At 42.8% G+C, this 18760-nt stretch overlaps 1 protein-coding gene across 1 annotated transcript in view; it reads right to left on the bottom strand.

Annotated features, from left to right (window-relative positions):
• LOC147727212 (transmembrane channel-like protein 2-B) overlaps positions 1 to 18760 on the bottom strand; it is a 748500-nt gene that overhangs the window by 453025 nt on the left and 276715 nt on the right. Inside the window, exon 7 of the mRNA XM_086963588.1 lies at positions 4596 to 4694. Coding sequence (XP_086819714.1) covers positions 4596 to 4694 — 99 coding nt within the window. The remainder of the gene's footprint in view (positions 1 to 4595; positions 4695 to 18760) is intronic.

The following is an 18760-nucleotide window of genomic DNA, read 5'->3' as shown; positions in this document are numbered from 1 at the left end:
GCTCCTTCCTTTCTTTCCTCTTCTTGTTTTCCTATGGGTCCCAGGCGTTTAACCTGTTCCCGGTTGCCTCTATTTATTCTGTTTACCTCCTGCAGGAAGGAGAAATTCCCTAAAGGGAGTAGTTGTCTCACCCCTGAGCTGGATGCCCCTTCTGTATCGCTGCTACTGATTGGAATACTGCTCAGGGAGGTGTTACTTGAGCTAATAGAAATAGCTTCTGCAGACTGTTTGTTCTTATCTGTCTGCATCATATAATCATATTTTTTAGAGAATGTCAAAATTCTTCCACTGCTCTAGTCAATTTCATCGCGTTTTAATTTAAGCGCCTACCTTTGTTTCATGTCATTTTGATGATTAATCATTACACCCTTTAGGATCTCATAGTTCTTGAGTGTTGGGTCAAGTAAGTTAAGGGCTGCGATTCATCCTCTAGTTGGGCGATCTCAGCTTGAAATTTAGCTACTTTTCTATCCGAATTCTCAATTAGGTTGTCCATGAGTTTTATTGAACTGGAGGTTAGCTCCTTTTCCCATACCCCCAACGGATCCTCATCGAGGCCATCGTATGTGGGCATGATTTGTGAGCGTAAACCTCTCGGTACCCTGCCTAGTTTTACATATTGTTTAAGGGTGGCACCGTCCCACCATTTTGACATTTCGGATCTCTTCAACCTCTCTAGTTTGATAAATTTATTACGTAACTCCTCATCCTTTTGTTGTAATCCACTCTTGATAGCTTGAGTTACAGTACTGCCTTTGCACAGGTTGTCGAAAAGGTCAGCTGCCATTTTATCCCTTCCTGAGTTATCACTCATTTTACCAGGAACGTATTATTTACCTACTTACTCTAGTGTTCCCAGAGCCACCCTCCGTACAGACAATTGAATAATCCTTTGGGTGTTTTATGGGAGAATTTTGGCGCTCATGGAATAATTCACTGTTAGATGTGTACAATACCTCCTAAGTCTCTTGGGTGCTTGCAATGAAGTTTGGAGAAGAGAACACCCTACTTCTCCCTCTGCAATCCTAGGATTGACCAAAAATTATAACCAGTAATTACAGCACTTCTCTTATCCAATAATATCAATCAAATCACAGTAAAAATAGAACAATCAATTGGCCTCTTGAAGAATTCGTTGTCCTCTTTTATTCTTTCCAACTCCAATCCCTTTTAGCCAACGCATTTCGCCGAGGTTAACACAAACCAAGCGGCTTCATCAGGGCTCAGTCTTTCTGTTTCTGCACCTCTGTCTTGAGATTCACTTTTTTTGCAACTGTAACCGGGTCCTCCTCTAATTCTGTAATAGATAGTAGTGCTACCGTATCTTGAACATCATTTATAGTAGATGAGAAAGAAACCATACTACAAGATTGCACATCATTCTTTTTATTTCGCTTTGGGTTTTGAGCAAAATGTCTTTTTAATTTCAATCGTCTAATATACTTAAATAGATTGATTTTAGTGTCACATAGATTACCCTTTACAGTAGGGCAATAGCCTAATCCCTTCTTAAGTAACTCTTTCATGTCTTGAGAAAGTGATATTGTTGATAAGTTCACCACCTCCACCTCATTATCCCATTCCGTACTCATTCTTTCTTGTACCATGACCTTTTTTTCATTCCTGCCTGACCCCCTACTGCTCCTTCCTTTCTTTCCTCTTCTTGTTTTCTTATGGGTCCCGGGCATTTCACCTGTTCCTGGTTGCCTCTCTTTATTCTGTTTACCTCCTGCAATAAGGAGGAATTCCCTAAAAGGAGTAGTTGTCTCACCCCTGAGCTGGATGCCCCTTCTATATCGCTGCTACTGATGGGAATACTGCTCAGGGAGGTGTTACTTGAACTAATAGAAATAGCTTCTGCAGACTGTTTGTTCTTATCTGTCTGCATCATATAATCATATTTTTTAGAGAATGTGAAAATTCTTCCACTGCTATAGTCAATTTCATCGCGTTTTAATTTACGCGCCTTCCTTTGTTTGATGTCATTTTGATGATTAATCATTACACCCTTACTAATAGTGACTCATGAGCCATGTTTGAATGTTTTGCAACTGCAATTGCGGTCACAAAACACTTGCGAATTACCACCTACTTCAAATAGGTGGTAATGCAATCGCAAATGGAAAGGGGTCCCTGGGGACCTCTACTCCTTTGCAAATGCATGTGAAAATATTTTTAAGGTTAGGCAGTGGTTCCAGGGACCACTGCCTGGCCTTAAAAAATGAAACAAAAACATTTCATTTTTATTTCTTTAAATGTATCCCGTTGTCCATTAAGGAAAACGGGCGGCAGTTGAAAAAAAAATCTGCTTTATTTAAAAGCAGTCCCAGACATGGTGGTCTGCTGGGCCCAGCAAGCAACTTTCCCTGGGAGGGCCAGCCATTCCCAATGGAGTCGCAAAAGCGGGTGCCTCATTAATATTAATGAGCCTCACATTTTGCGACCGCATTGGGAATCGCATTCAGTGTCTCTGACACTGTTGTACATAGCAAATTGTGACTCGCAATTTGTGACTCGCAATCTAGTGCAAATTGCGAGTCACAATTTACTAGGGTCGTACATCTGGCCCCAAGATACTGCATGGTATATATTTAGATAACCACTGTTATAGATACTGTTAACGAAAATAGAAATGACATACATTTCGACATTAGAGGAAATGAGAGCTCAGATTTTTCACAGTAAAGAGAAAGATGACTTTTATAAGAACATTTTGAAGTAAGAAGAAGATAAATATAAAAAGAAAATGATATCTCCAAAGTTGAAGTTACACAAGGGAGGGACAAAAAGGAAAACTATGTGTTTGCAAAAGAATAAATCATTTTAGAAGAAGACACATTGGGATCACTAGTTGTGAACACACATTTGAAGTTCTGGGAGTACCTGTCAAAATTCTTACAGGAGAAAAAGCAGCAATTCCTGGGGTTTACTTTGTTTGTGGACAAGACCCTTATTTTCATTAACCTGCTGATTGGGAGGGTATTTGCTTCTTAGTTTTGCTGTTTTCTAAAATGTACCATGCAAATAGTATAGGTGCTTTAACAATGGTACTATCTCATACACTTACAAGAAGTGTTTATGATGGAACACAATTAGCGGGAGATGCTTTTGGAGCAATCAGACAACCAGTATGACTAAGCCTAAATGATGAGACTATCAGAAAGCTGTTGACAGGAGTAGATACATTACCAACTAGTACATTGGGTACTTTATTGACTAATAACATTAAAGTACTGGCTGTTAGATGAATGGTTTCACAAGATTGATCAGATTTAGATATATTGCTGGCAGAAAAAGTTGGAGTTTGCGAGATGTTGAAAGCTCAGCATTACTTCTAATATATACCAGATGAGAGTAAAAATATAGAAGAATTTGCAAAGAACATTTCTGACCTGAAAGGTAAACTAGAGCCATAAAAAACTGCTACTGAATTGTAAAATGTAGATAATGGAATTTCTGCTATTAGTGACTGGTTTGCAACAGTTGGAGAGGGCCTTTTGGAGTCATTTTGAAACCTGTACTTAATATAGGTGTTTGTTTGATAACTTTATCCATTTTATATTAAATATTTAGACGTTGCCTAAAGAGAAAAATGAATAACAAAAAAAACAGAGAAATTAGAAGAGAATTAAAAAAGGAAGAGGAAAAGAATAGAGAATTGAAGAAATTGAGGGAACTTGGACAATATAGAAGTGAAGAAGAAGGCTCAACAGAGAGCGAAAGTGCACTTTCAAGATTAATTTGTGAAGAAATTGTGATGATTTTCAACCATTAGAGTGGGGAAACTGCTAACGTGAGTATTATTATTTGCAAAATGCTTCAATAAAAATGCAGTGTGCAGACTTTACGTTTACAAATTAAGTATGCTCAATGCAACAATTGTAGTGAACAACTATACTTAAAACCTAAAGACCTGCAATATAGTGATGAAGCAACTATTATTGTTAAACTGGCATGTCTGAATGAGTAAGGATTCAACATAAAGGCCCATTAATATTGAAATGCTTGTTTTTCACTTTAAACAACTTTTGTGCAGCATGTTTTTCTGCTCTTTGCTGAAGACGTTCCAATTTTGGAAGCTACTGTTTATCAGTTAATGAATAGATTTTTGTTGTATTAGGCAACTGAAAATGAGGTTCCCGCTGTAAAGGACATAAACAATATGGAGGAAGAATCATGGGACGAAGATTTGAAGAACAAGAAAGATTTTCCCGCAACATCCAGGGCCACATGGTTAGAGGGTGATTGCACTCTGGTGATAAGATGAGGTGTAGAACTGTTCCCAGGAGCGTCATATATAATAATATTGGTCACAATGAAGAATAAAGAATATTAATGTTGCAACATAGAAAACATGTTTACATTATACTATTCAGAGTTCCATGTCGTCATATGTGATCTCTATGGTTAAGGAACTCCACAGTGACTAATGGTTTATATGTAGTTAGATGATTGGTCTCTAAAATTCTTCAAACTTTATCCTGCTCTCAAATAATTTTTGCTTATTTAATAAGTACATTCCTTAGAATTGTGCAAATTATGAAATTCTGTAGACACTGCATACACTAAAATTCGAGAAATAAATCTGAGTATACCCCATAGTCACTGAGTACACTGTAATCCATAGCATTTGCTTCTTCGCTCCTTGGTACAGTCTTTCTAGGCATACTTCCATATGGCTGTCCCATTAGTACCTTGTTTGAAAAAAAAGAACATTTAAAATTCAATTGAACAAAGAAATATATCTATTAAATGCATTTAAATGTTTACTTGAGTAAAATTCAGCATAAACAATAATTAAAGAATGTAATGACTACCCACAATAAGAGTATTTGGGGACTCAATTGAGCAAAAACCATAATCATGAAAAACGGAAATAACAAAATCATAAAGTGGGTCTTTATGATAAAAATTACCATAACTGCTATTTATTGGTGAAGACTACATTAATCAAACATACAACAAGGTAATAATGCACAAATAACTTAACAGAATTCGAGGCTAAAATATAGCCTTATAGCCCGCCGTAGCGGGCTAAACCGGCTATTAAAGGCCCGCTCCCCCGTTAAAGGCGAGGGACTTTAACAAGGGACCAAGACTTTAATAGCCGGTATAGGCCTGCTACGAAGTTCTATAAGGCCATTAGAACATTCTGCCACTAGAGGACAAAATGTTCTTGCAAATAAAACAAAGACCTCTCGAAGCTCGAGGGGAGAGAGGCCTTTGTAAAACATTGGAATGTTTGTCTGCTGGCCTATACCGGCCCGTAGAAAATGGAGCACTCCATTGTCTACAATGGAGCTCCCAACATTTCAATGTTCTAATTCTCATTACAAATGTCCAAATTTCACCCAGAACTAATACTCCAGCAGCAATTACACCAGCCACAATGACAAGTGTCTCCAGATCCAGAATTATCAGCCCTGAAAACTCGAGATCTAGCCATGAAGACACCTGATCTGTTTGCTCTGCTACAAAGATGTGGCAGACGCACTGTGGGGAGAGAAGAAAAAACCTCCACCTGACAGGCTGACACCTGCTCTAGACCCCTAAACTGCACCTCCATCACCTCCGCACCTCCATCACCACTGCACCCCACCTGATCTCCAGTTGACACTTTCCACCTGCCCCGAGCAAGTGGAAAATGAAGCAGTATTCTCCTTGCAATGTGGAAATAACTCACGTAAAACGACCTGGTATTTCTACATCTGTGCAGTTATTCCTCATTTTGGGGTAGAAAACTTATGATTGCTGGAATTTGGTGCAGAGACACAACCCTGAATCGGAGACTCCCCACCCCTCTTTCCCAGTATCATTGCACCTTATTCCAACAATCACAAATGAGGGTCTATGTCTGGGGGCAAATAGCACAGATTTTAACATTTGAATTCATCCCAACTAGGGGTGGGTGGAGTTTCGTGAGTGGGTAGAATTCAGCACATCTCACTGCTTGTGTTGATTTTTAATGCCAGGAGCTTGTTCCGTTCTGTAAAATTAGCACGACATGGCACGCCAAAGGCGTCTTATTAACAGAAGAAACCAAAACAACATTAAAACATTTTTAAAAGTTTTTTCAGTAAGAATACATATGACAGAGTTGGTGATAGCTACTCTCTAGTTATGGAACCGTACAACTAAGTTTATTTTCTGATGTTTATAAAAAGGGGGGTTAAAATAGGAGGGTCAATAAAGTTGTGTTTTCCATTTTAACTTCAATAGGAAAGATAGCTGTCAGATACACTAAAAACCACTGAATGAAACGTCACAAAACTCAAACTCAACCCTTTTCTTTGGAGTAAATCTGTTCAAAAAAGTTTGAGATACCTGTGTAACAGTAAGGTTTAAAGCAGGCTTTTGACGGTTAATATAGGTATATGTCCTAGCATGTAGTGCAAGAGATTTGTGGCTCTATGGAGGATTCGAGAAAATTGGCAGCCTGATTTATGATTAGTTGGCAACCATTTAAACTTTAAGTTGCGATGGCCATTATACGTTTGCAGATGCTGAAGCCTCCACCCAGATAAAAAGTGATCATGGGGGGCATTTTGGGCCATGCATTCTTCCTGAGACCAGAGAGGAAGCCAGGATTGGAACTCTAGGTTGCTGGCCATATACTTTATTGGATACGACAATCCCTTGATGGCAAACCAGAAAACGTCACTGAATTAACCTGTGTTTAGCCCAGAGTAGCTTGGCACCAAAAGCAGTCCGGCTTAACTTAAAGACAATGTACAAAGTATTGATGCAGCAAACAAGCAGTAATAAAGTGAAAATACAACGCAAGAAAAATCCCAAACCAATTTAGAAAAATAGGGTACATTTTAATGAATTATTTGACACCAAAACAACAAAATTCAATAAGTAGAATTAGTTATGAATTTTATAAAGTTTAAGGGGCAAAATAACACTTGAAAGATCAAAGTGGCAACAGTGGACATCTAGTCAAGTGAGACAGGGTAAAAGTCAAAAGTTAAGGCCGACCGTGATGGAGCGTTGTTTGGATGCAATTAGTGGATGGGTCTCGGTCAGTGCTTACCTTCAGACTCAGAAAACTTTCTGAAGAAAAGTGTCTGAGAAGGTAAAGTTCAGCTGGGCAAGACTGAAAGAGGTGTCAGAGTAGGGAGCGTAATCGTCGGAGGCCCTTGGGTCGAAGCCGCAGTGAAGATTTCTAAGTTTGGATAAGGCAGAAGGCTGTAGACTTGGGTGGAGGTATAGATACAGGGCTCATATGCAGGGCTGGCCCAAGACAAGCTACAGGCACCAAATGGCTATGGCAAGAAAATGGCAACCTTCTAAAGGTGGCATTTTATGAATTGCAATTTAAAATGTGATCGCCCTAAGTTTGGATTTTAAATTGGAAATTCCAGAGGCACCACACATGAACTGGTTAGCTCCTCCTGATTGGAAATTATACTTATAAAATGTAATAAGTCAACTCCATTATCCTATGGGAGAGATAGGCCTTGCAGTAGTGAAAAACTAATTTAAGGGTTTTTCACTACCAGGACATGTAAAACATAAAAGTGCATGTCCATCTTTTTAAAGACATACCCTGCCCTCTGGGCTGTCCAGGGTCTACCATAGGAGTGACTTCTATGTATTAAAAAGGAAGGTTTGAGCTTGGAAAAGGATGTATGTTGCCAGTCAACATGGCAGTTTAAAACTGTACACAGAGGCTCAGCAATGGCAGACCATAGATATGTCCAAAGGGCTACTTAAGTGGGTAGTACAATCAGTGCTGCAGGTCCACTAGTAGCATTTAATTTACAGGCTCTGGGCACATGTAGGACCACTTTACTAGGGACTTAAATATGCCAAGTGGATATAAGCCAATTCTTCCATGTTTTTAGGAGTGAGCACAAGCACTTTAGCATGGGTTAGCATTGGTAAAGTGAAAAAATTAATTCAGCAAGAAGGTGAAGGCAAAACGTTTGGGGGTGACCCTGCAGAGAGGGCCAGGTCCAATAGCAACCTCCCTGCCATAAAGACTGAACATTTTCTCTTATATTTCAATTCTTAATAATGAAATCTTCAATTAATTGATAGATAGGCAAGCGAGCAGCTGGGTATTGTCAAAACTGATGAAAAACGTCGCCAGTGGTGTTGGGAAAAATCTCGGCTACTGAAAAAGACTGCTTTCCTCTTAAATAGGCAAAAAGCTCAGATAGGTTTTCTTCTCTCTCCCATTACTACTAGCATCTTCCATCACAGTTTCTTGAAAACCTGAAGGAAGATGAAAAGAAGGGGAAAGAACACTCTATGTCTTTTGCAGCTTTTATGCTTGAAGGATAAAAGAAAGTCTTATAAGGTCTCTTTAATATGCACATTAAAATCCGATTAATACAGTTCTTCTGCCAAAATATTGGCTTGTTCCTCCTTTGATGAATCATGAAGAGGCTGAGAACTAGAAGTTTCCTGTGCAGAGTCTGACAATGTTTCAAAGCAAGAAGCATAATTCGTTCTTTTTTCAATTGTTTCTCCATGAATCTTGTGCAGAGCCCTCTGAGAAACAGCAAGTGCTAACAACAAGCTCCTTTTATATAGACCTACTGCAAGGAGCCTGCAAGCCACTAGTATGGGAAGCATCTGTATGAACCAACACATCAAGCTTTTGGAGCTTTAACCTCTGGATGAATTAAAGGCTGAAGCACTGAGAAAATAGGAACTAATACTAGAAGCTGTATTATAACATAATATTCAGCGCCACACCCAGCTTACCATCACTCACACTACAGATAATTGTTCTGAAGACCTTCTAGTTACACAAACTACAAAAGAAAACATCTTCAAAGTATATCTAAGAATGCAAGGATTCACACCTCAAAAAGAGAAACAAATTGGTAAGTTGACAATACACCTGGCTACTCACAAAGGTAACTTACACTTGAGAGTAAGTTACATGTGTAAGTTTACTTTTAAGAATTTGGGCAACATTACTAGCTTTGGCTATTCACTATTTAAGAGAGTAAATGCTCTAAACAGTGTAGACGTACCTGTCCACCCCAGGACACAGGGGGTGGAGCCAAATTTACAAGTGTAAAGTGTGCAATACTGTTTACAAAAGAAGCAGCAGTTCAGCATGACACATGATCAACCACTGATACCTCAACATCCTCACAAAGAATACAATAGAAGCAAAGCCATAAAATAGAACCCCATATGAAATAATGTTAAATTAATCTATTTACTTTGATTTAAAAAAATATACACAGAGGCAAGATATTCGAGCGGACATAACTGGTAATGGCTCCTCTACCGTCTTTATCCAGGTTAAGGCTACCTGACCCGACTTAAATTACCACCAAAAAGGGTACAGACGTAGACCAGGAAGCCCAAAGATGCTCTGATCGTCCCACAGCGAGAAGATTTAGTGAGGATTCAAGATTGAACGTATGAGGTAAGTTCGCACCTGAAGCTGCAACTGGGAACCCACAGAGGTAGAGACCTGACAAGACCCTCTGACCCACCTCCTTTACACCAGAGCTCATCCCTATTACTGTGATGACCCAGTGGAAGAAAGTGGAGCCATTGGAAGACTTGCAAGAGGTCGACGAAGGATCCAATGAGTGGCACTCCTGGGTTCTACAGCCAGTGTCACCCTTATGCGGCTGACGAAGAGTCGAATCCCCTCACCTGGTGGCATCGCCGCAAGGAGGGCTGCGGAGGGGTCCTCTGACAGGGGGGGATCGTGTGCTGGACAATCAGGAGCAGCCCAGACACCCGACTGCATTGTCTGTCTGACCTTAACATGGCGCCGCCGGTAACACTCCGGCTATGGAGGGAAGCCCAAGGGGATATTCCCCAGGAATAAAGAAGACATCGCTCAAAACCAGATCCCCCCATCCAACTGGCAACAGTACCATTAGCGCTTCTTCCCACCTCTTCAGGACTCCATCCTTTTTGTTGCCTGACCCTACCATGGAGTTCTCCAGGTCAGGGCCTGGAATTCAATATAGACACAAGGATGGGCCTAAGCAAAGTGAGCAGAGGAAGCCTTTTAGACATACCGGCCTGATTTGTGATCAATAGGCTCTTTAACCACCTCTCGCCAACAACAGGGCAAATAAGAGGGTGGACTTTTATATGCACACAGCTAGGTCTGGGTGAAGCTGTGGTATGCATCAATAGCTGATCTTACAGAACTATTCAAATATTTAGAATCTGAGTCTCCACCCAGATAGAAGGTGGATCATTAAACAGACTACAAGACAAGTCTCCAGACCTCAGCTTCCGATTTTGAGCAAACCATAAGCTTCAAGGGTGATTTGATGCCCTTTACTCACGCCATGGCTACATAAATGGGTCACGCTTATCCTGACTGTAGGGACAACACAAGTACACACAATTCACAGATTGCGGAGATGGACCTCCAACAGGGGAAACTTGAGATCTTCGGCCCACCTCCAATGCGACTAGTCAGACCCGCCTGACCCTCCAGTGTTTATGCCTCCAAAGAAGCAATAGCTCAATCGGGTACCCAGCTACTTTTCTCCATCAGAAGCAAGGGAACATTCAACAAATGCTCCAGGGACCCTCAACATGTCTCTCACAAAGGAGGATCTCCTAGCATCCATTCAGGATTTCAAGATGGAACTGCGAGAGGAGCTTAAAACGGACTTGATCGCATCCTTAGAGACATTGCGTGCAGATTTACATGGCAAACTTATCGCTCTCCAACAAGATGTAGACTCAGTGGGCACATGTTTCCTGAACCTTGAAACCAAGATAGCTGATCAGAAACAGCGATCCAGTCAGGTGGAGGAGTCAACGAGTATACATTGTCAACAGCTTCATGCAGTGCTCCTCAAATGCGAAGACATGGAAAACAGATCGCTCCAACAGAATATTCAGAACCGATGACTGGAAGAAGGGGTTGAGGCTAAGACTTGGAGACCTTTGAGATGGGTCTTTCACAGAGCTGCTTGGTAGCCCAACGCCAAAAGTGAAGATTGATAGAGTCCACAGAGTAGGTCCATAGGTGCTCGACGATAGGGGACGCCCCAGAGACATTCTAGCCAAGTTACATTATTTCAAGACTAAAGAGTCATCCTCTTGGAAGCCTTAAAAGTAGGGTCAGTCACTTTTCAAGGAGCTTTCTGTACCCACTTTCAGGACATTGCCCAGCAACAATATTCAGGTGTCAACAATTCCATCCAGTTACTGACAAACTAAGAAATGAACGTATCAAATACCGCTGGACATATCCTTGTGGTCTGACATTTGAGCATCACAACAAACCTCAACATGTAATTGACCTAGCAAACTCTTTGAGACTATTGGATATACAACATCTGAATACACCCTCTGCTCAGGAACTTCCAGGCCTTCTGGGGGCTAACCCGTAGCCTCCAAAACAAAGGGCAATTGCTCACCCAACACCGTCCAGGTCAAACCAAGAAGTAATGATCAACAATGCAGCTCATCGGATCCCGTTTACTCATCACAAAAGAACCCACACAACCTAATCTAGACAGTTAGCAGCTTGCCACCAGAACAACCAGCAGAGGCCAGATAGACCAGGGAGATCACTTGATACCCATAAAGCGATTCAGGAACAATTTCAGAAGTATCCAGTGATTTACATAGTAGCTACTTTTTATTTCCCTGGGCCCGCCCACTTGAAATCTTAAAAATGCCTTAACTTTGAAAGTTATTAAGAAACAAGGGTAGCGGTACTAGACCGAATAACCTGACATGTTTAGAATTTTTCCCCATACAAAGGATTCTGGGCTTTAAATGTTGCATTAGTTAGAAGTTTATGATTTATTGTTTATTATTTATGAATTTATTTTTACAGTGGATGGACTGCATTGAATGGTTGTGGAGACCGGGAGGATCTGGGGGTGGTACCTGTGGGGCGGACAATGAGAATAGATTAGGGGGGGGTTGAGAGGCACTGCAGGATTGAGAATGAGATGTTAGAAAACTGTGGGGAAAAATCCTATGATTGATTAAATGCTCACAGTGACCATGGTGATCACTACACTAACTTGAAAAGTTAAAGGCCTTAATACACCAGCTAAACGCAACAAATTATGGAAATATGTGGGGGAACCAATGCTATGATATGGTAGCTGTCCAGGAGACACTTAAGAGAAATGACGATCATAGACTAAAACATAAAACCTATTCCATAGTTTATAAGCCCGCGGCCTCCACTAAACCCTATGGCGTGGCCCTACTAGTCCTCAATGCAACTTCAATCAGAAGGCTACAAAACGGACAGAGAGGGTAGGATCATCATGGTCAAGGGTCGCTGTTAGATCTGGGGGTTTCTAGTTGGCAGAGGTAGGCACCAATGTCCAAATAGGGACCCTTGCTTCTAGTCAGGGTAAGGAGGATACACTCTTTAGATAGCCCCTGCTCACCCCCTTGGTAGCTTGGCATGAGCAGACAGGCTTATCGAAGGAAATGTGTAAAGTATTTGTACCAACACTCACAGTAACACAGTGAAAACACCACAAATGGACTCCACACCAGTTTAGAAAAGTATCTTTATCTAAACTACACAAGACCAAAACAACAAAAATCCAATATACAGAGTTCAAGAATATGATTTTCAAAGAGTTCGAGGGTTTGCGTCAACATAATTCACAGTTGCGTCACGTTTAGCCCAAAGTACCTGTAGATGCGACAAAAGTTCCAAGTGGAAGCTGCAGCATTGATAAACAAGCCATGTGTCACTCCTGAGACACTGGGGAGGTGATGCGACAGCCCCGCTACACGCAGCGGGCGTGTTGCGATGAATCCGGTCTGAATGGGGAGGCATGCGATACCTTGTATGGCTTCCGGTGCACAGGTTCAGTAGGATGCATCTCGCACAGGCATGATACGATGATCTTCAGGATGGCGACGATCTCTGGTGCGGCGACGACGCGCGGCGGAGCATTGATCTTCTCCTCTCGCGGACCCTCGATGCGTTGGCTCTGCGATGATGTTTGCAGCAACGTGATGCATTTCGCAATTAAGCCGTGCGACGATCTCACCCAGCGACGACAGGCTCTGCAACGATACTCGCAGCAACAGGAATCTTCTCGCACTGGGGCGATGCGCTTCGCAAGCGAATGATGAGTCAGTTCTTGCGGTGGCAGCAGGCGCTGCGACGATCTTCGCGGCAACAGGAATTGTCACGCACTGTCTACGATGCGCTCCGCAAGCGAGCGATGTGTGGAAATTGCAGATCTTCTTTTCTTCTTTTCCAGCCCCACACACAGCAGGCAACAACTTCCAGAGGCCCCACAATTGGATCAAGCACTCTAGGAAGGGCAGAACTCACTCAGCAGAGTTCAGTTGGAAGCTGGGGGTGAAGTCCTTTTGTTCCTGGGATTTCTTAACAGGAGGCCAGCTCTACTCAGGCCCTTGGAGATCTCTTCAAGCAAGGGGACACAGCAACAGCAAAGTCCTGCCCCTCTCCTTGGCAACAAAGCAACTGCAGGTCAGCCCACAAACACACAGCAGGACAGTCCTTCCACTTCAGTCTTCCAGCTTTCTCCCTGGCAGAGGTTCCTTCTTGATTCCAGGATGATCTAATTTTCAGTGGTGTGGGTGGCCCTTTTTATACCACTTTTCTCTTTGTTCTCTGAGGGCAGAGAGGCCTTGGCTAAGTCAGAACCAGTTCTGGTCAGTCCTGGAGCACTTTGTTTACTTGACTTCTTCCTTCCTTTGAGATAGAGGGGCAGGGTTGCCAGCTGCCGAGCATGAGGTGGAGCCAGCATTGTGGAAGGCAGGCACGCCCTATTCAGGCCCAGGTGCTATCCCCTCCCACCCCTCAAGTTGCAGATCTAGCTATTCAGCCCAGGGATGACTCACTCAGCCTCTGGGAGCCAGCCCAGCCCCTGTCACTCACAAACCAGACAGTCAATTCACAAACAGGCCAAGGAACACAGAAAGGTCAGACAAGAAAACAGCCACTTTCTAAAAGTGCTGTTTTCAAACACAGGATTTAAAAAACATCCTTCCTAAAAAATGTGTTATTACATTCTGACTTCAGGGATACCAGACTTTTATTTACTATCTTGCTCCTATGGGAAGATTTGCAGGTAAACATTATACACAGCATTCCCCATTATAGCCTATGGGCAAGATAGCCTTTCAGTAGTGAAACGAAAATGGCTGTAATTCACTAACACAGCATGTCACCCACACTAATACAAGCTCTACCTTTCACATACTGCACCCTGCCCAGATGGGTACCTAGGGCTTTCCATTGGGGTATCCAATGTGTACAGAAAGGGAAGGGTAAGCCTGGCCAGTGGCGACACTGGTCAGATGAGCATGGCAGTTAGCAACTGCACACATGCACTGCAGTGGCAGGCCTGAGACACCATTTTAGGGCTACTCCTGTGGGTGGCACAATCAGTGCTGCGGGCCCACTAGTAGCATTTGAATCACCAGCCCTGGCACACTCAGTGCACTTTACTAGGGACTTCCTGGAAACACAAATATTCCAATCATGGATAACCAATCACAGGAACAATTTTTACAGAGAGCATATGCACTTTCGCACTGATCAGCAGTGGTAAAGTGCCCAGAGTCCTATTGCCAACAACCACAGGTCAGGAAAAACAAGGAAGGAAGAAACAAAAAGTTTGGGGATAACCCTGTAAAAAGGGCCATTTCCAACAGTCGCCTTGAAGGCAGAGTGTGCACTTTTGCTTTTGTCTTTGCTCCGAATTCAACTCAGGCCCCTTTTCGTCTCTCTTTTCTGACTCTACTGGGCGGTTTCACTGAGGGAGACATAATCCTGATCGTGATTTCAAATTGGAATGGCACTACAGCGAGGACAGTACTCACCCACACAAAGCATCAATAGGTAGTTTCTCAAAACCTCTTAAAAACGCTTTCCAGACCCTAGGCCTTCCGGATGCCTGGAGGATGCTCCACCCAACAACACATAATTACACTTTCTACTTTCGCACACAATGAACATACTCTAGTTCATTTATATTTTTCTAAGCCAAGCCCTGAGGCAAGACTTAAAGACTGCCGCAGTCCTCCCCATCTCAATTTCAGATCATGCACCAATCTTAGGGGCCGATTAGGATTGCGGTGAATCCGCATCCTCTGGGCCTGCGGAAGCCACCACCGGCCCGGAGGATGCGGATTCACCGCTGCGGTAATTGCAAAGACCCCCCGCCAGATTAGGATGGCAGGGGGGTCATCAGCGGACGTGAAGACCGTCCGCCTCTTTTCCACCGCGGTCCCATGGTGGAAAAGCTCTAATATGGTGGCGGTGTCTATCAGACACCGCCAGCCATATTAGGATTCATGCGGAAACATGCTTTTGCGCGGCGGGTGTTCCGCCGTGGAAAAGCATGTGGTCTTTGGTGTTTGGGGGCCTGTTGCGGGCCCCCAGGGTGTCGCCGTGGGGGGTGCAAATGGGGGGTACCTATGGTACCCCCGAGCATTTACATGCACAAAGCGGAAGGCACCACGCAGTGCCTGCCGCTTTGTGCATGTAAATGTGAAACATGCATTTTTAACCTTGCGGCGGGTGCTGCTTCAAGCAGCACCCGCCGCAAGGTTAAAGGAACAGGATGTGACCGCCAAGGTGGCGGTCACATCCTAATTTGCTTGGAGGGACCGCCGCTGCCCATTGGAATGGGGTACTCCACCAAGCAATACCAACCCTCTTCCCTGAGGACAGACCGCTTTCTAAGTGATGATCTTAGAAAGACAATCAAGGAACATTTTAAAATTAACACCCCTCAAGCTACCTCCATAGCTAGTAACTGGGATGCGTTTAAACAAATACTAGGGGTAAATGCATAGCATTGAACTTTGTCCTCAAAAACAGAGAGCAGTAAAACACTTAGCACTTGAAACAGAATAACAACAACTTGAACAGGCACTCAAATCTACCCCGAGACTGGCTCTACAGCGAAAAGTCACAGTGGTGAGGGGAAACCTTAATGCTAATTCTAACAATAGGTCAGTGTTCTTTGCTTTAGACAGGCCTCTTACTCTCAAGGTAATAAAGTGGGTACATACCTAGCCCGCCAAATACGAACCAAGAGGGAAAAAGACTACATTGGAGAGATACGCACACAGTCAACCCAACTGGAGTCCTTCGAATCAGGGTAGGCACGCATTTTTAAGGAATTCTATGCTTAACTATACACAGCGGAAAGAGAAGACCTCCAGACCCAATCTGAATTCTTGAATGGTGTGCAGCATCCTCAGATAGCAGAGACCCAGAATGAGGTATATGGGGAACCCATTTATGTGGAAGAGGTACTCAAAGCTATTGCTTCTCCATAAAGCACCAGGACCAGATGACCTCATAGCTCACTTTTATAAGATGTTTAGTTTGGATCTGGTACAACAGTTAACTCTTCTATTTTAAGCAGTTTTCAGGACAAGGGTCAGTCACCTCATCTATGAATGAGCTATTAATGAAAGTCATCCTGATACCAGCAAAAGACACAATGTCCTGCAGGTCTTAAAGACCCACAGCACTTCTCTATTTAGTCGCTAAATTATATACACAAATATTGGCCTCCCACCTTGATAATCTGATGCTGGATCTGATTCACCTGGATCCATCCAGCTTCATAAAGGGCAGACAGACTCACAACAACCTGAGACAAGTACTTCACTTGACAGAGAAAGCCATGAATAAACAAATCCCAGGGGTACTCCTTGGTCTCAATGCTGAAAAGGCATTTGACCCAGTAAACTGATCCTTTCTCTAACATTAAAACGGTTTGGTTTCTATGACCCATTTATAGCCAAGGTCCAAGCTATTGATGCTCTCTTGAGACCTAGGGTATTAATTAGTGAAGTCAGTTTGAGCCCTTTTAGCTTGGGAGAGGGATGAGACATGGATGTCCTCTCTCCCTGTTGTTATTTGCTCCAAGCATCAAAACTTTGGCAGCTCAGTTCAGGTCTACACCAACAATTCAGTGCCTCACTTTTGGTCTGACAGAACATAACATTTTCGCAGACAATGTGCTTTTAACTCTCCCCTTGACCACTTCCTCTATCATGGGCCTCCAAGAAGAACTGCATAGATCTAAGAACATAGGGGCCTTTCACATTAAGTTAACCAAATCTTTTCTCCTTTATTTGACCCTACCCAACAATGCTATTGGGTTACTGGTGACCTCCACCCCATTCCAATAAGGCGAAAAAGGACATAACCTCTTTAAGCATAAAAATCACTCCCAGACTATCAAATCTCTAAAAGGCAGCCTATCCCTCACTTCTTAACCAGCTGAAAGCAGACCTTAGGCTCCATTAGTGCGATTAAGATGACCGTCCTGCCTCAGATTTGTTATCTTTTTTGATGCCTTCCTTTTGCCCTGGAAAAGATTTCCTCTTAATCTTGTGCACAATTATTAACCGTTTTGATTGGCAAAACCGCAGACCTTGTCTACCATGCACACACTTCTTAGACTGCCGAGGGGTCGGGAGGGCAAGTCCTTCCATATTTCCACCCTTACTATAAAGCAGCTCAATTAAGAGAGATTGACTAGTGGTCCCTTTGACCATCGGGCAAGCACTGGCTACATTTGGACAGAGGCATAGTAGGGAAAGATTTTTTGAATGTCCTGTAGAAATCAAAAGTGTAACAGCCTCCAAATGCCTATCTGAGCACACCCACAAGGACAACTTTGAAAGTATGGGATGACGTCAATAGACAAGCAGAATGGGTAACCTTCCCCTCACCATACATGCACCATATATTACAATTCAGCCTTCCCACCGGCGCTAGAACCAGGTCCCTTTGATGCTTGGTAGGGGAGTGGGTGCTTAGAATTATGAGATCTCTTTCACCAATGGGATATTTTAATGTTTCGAGATGGTAAACAAGACTTCCATTTTCCAAACTCTGAACATTACCACTACATTCTTTTGAAACATTGGGCATTACAACTCAATGTTATGGCAGCGGCCACCAGAGATCTTATCCCCATTGAACAATTTGCTAAGAGAACTGGGAACACTAGGGGAAATGTCTCCTTCCTTCACTCCTTATTATTAGATACACTACACAATCCACAACCACAACACAAAACAATGCTTGAACAGGTGTTAGAGGTGGACACACCGGAGACAAAATGGACATATCTTTGGGGCGATATTGAAAAGAGTGATTATTCAGTGGGCATGAGAAAGGCACACTATAAGATAATCTTATGAGACTTCCGTCGCATATGTTGAGAATGCCTGACTATGCGTCCATTTTGCACTGAGATATTTGCGCAAATTAAAAACATTTTGGGTTATCCAATCCCAGGGACATTGAGTTCCACACTATTAGGCTTGCAAGTGGAGACCCTTAAGTATAAAACTAAAGGGGACAACGCGATTATGTGTTATCCCTAGGGGTAGCAAAATTGGCCAATGCAGCAGCTTGAAAGCAAAAGGAGGCGGGCATTACCTAAGTGGTATGCTCGCCTATGGCAGGCCCTTACTATGGAAAGAGTGGTGGATATTTTCTGAGAGGACTTCAAAGGCTTCACATTCACATGAGATCCATTGGTGGCTTATCTCTCTACAGGTCTCCTGCTAATGACTTGCCCCACTAGAACAAGAGCTCTCCTTTTCCAGTTTCTGATACAATTAGAACACTTTTTCTCCTCTGATAGAATGATGCCCTCACAGGTGGTTCTTCCCTAGCCTCTTCCCATAAGACTAGCAAAACATATGCTTAAGCAGCCTCTATACATCCACTCACTGCTTTATATCTTTCACAATTTCAATTATGGGGACGTGGCCAGCAGCCGCTGAAGATGGCCACTATGTAAGAGAGCTG

Source organism: Lissotriton vulgaris, chromosome 3_1 (genome assembly GCF_964263255.1).
Source record: "Lissotriton vulgaris chromosome 3_1, aLisVul1.2, whole genome shotgun sequence".
Taxonomy (NCBI): Eukaryota; Metazoa; Chordata; class Amphibia; order Caudata; family Salamandridae; genus Lissotriton; species Lissotriton vulgaris.
This window is presented reverse-complemented; position numbering and strand designations above follow the sequence as displayed.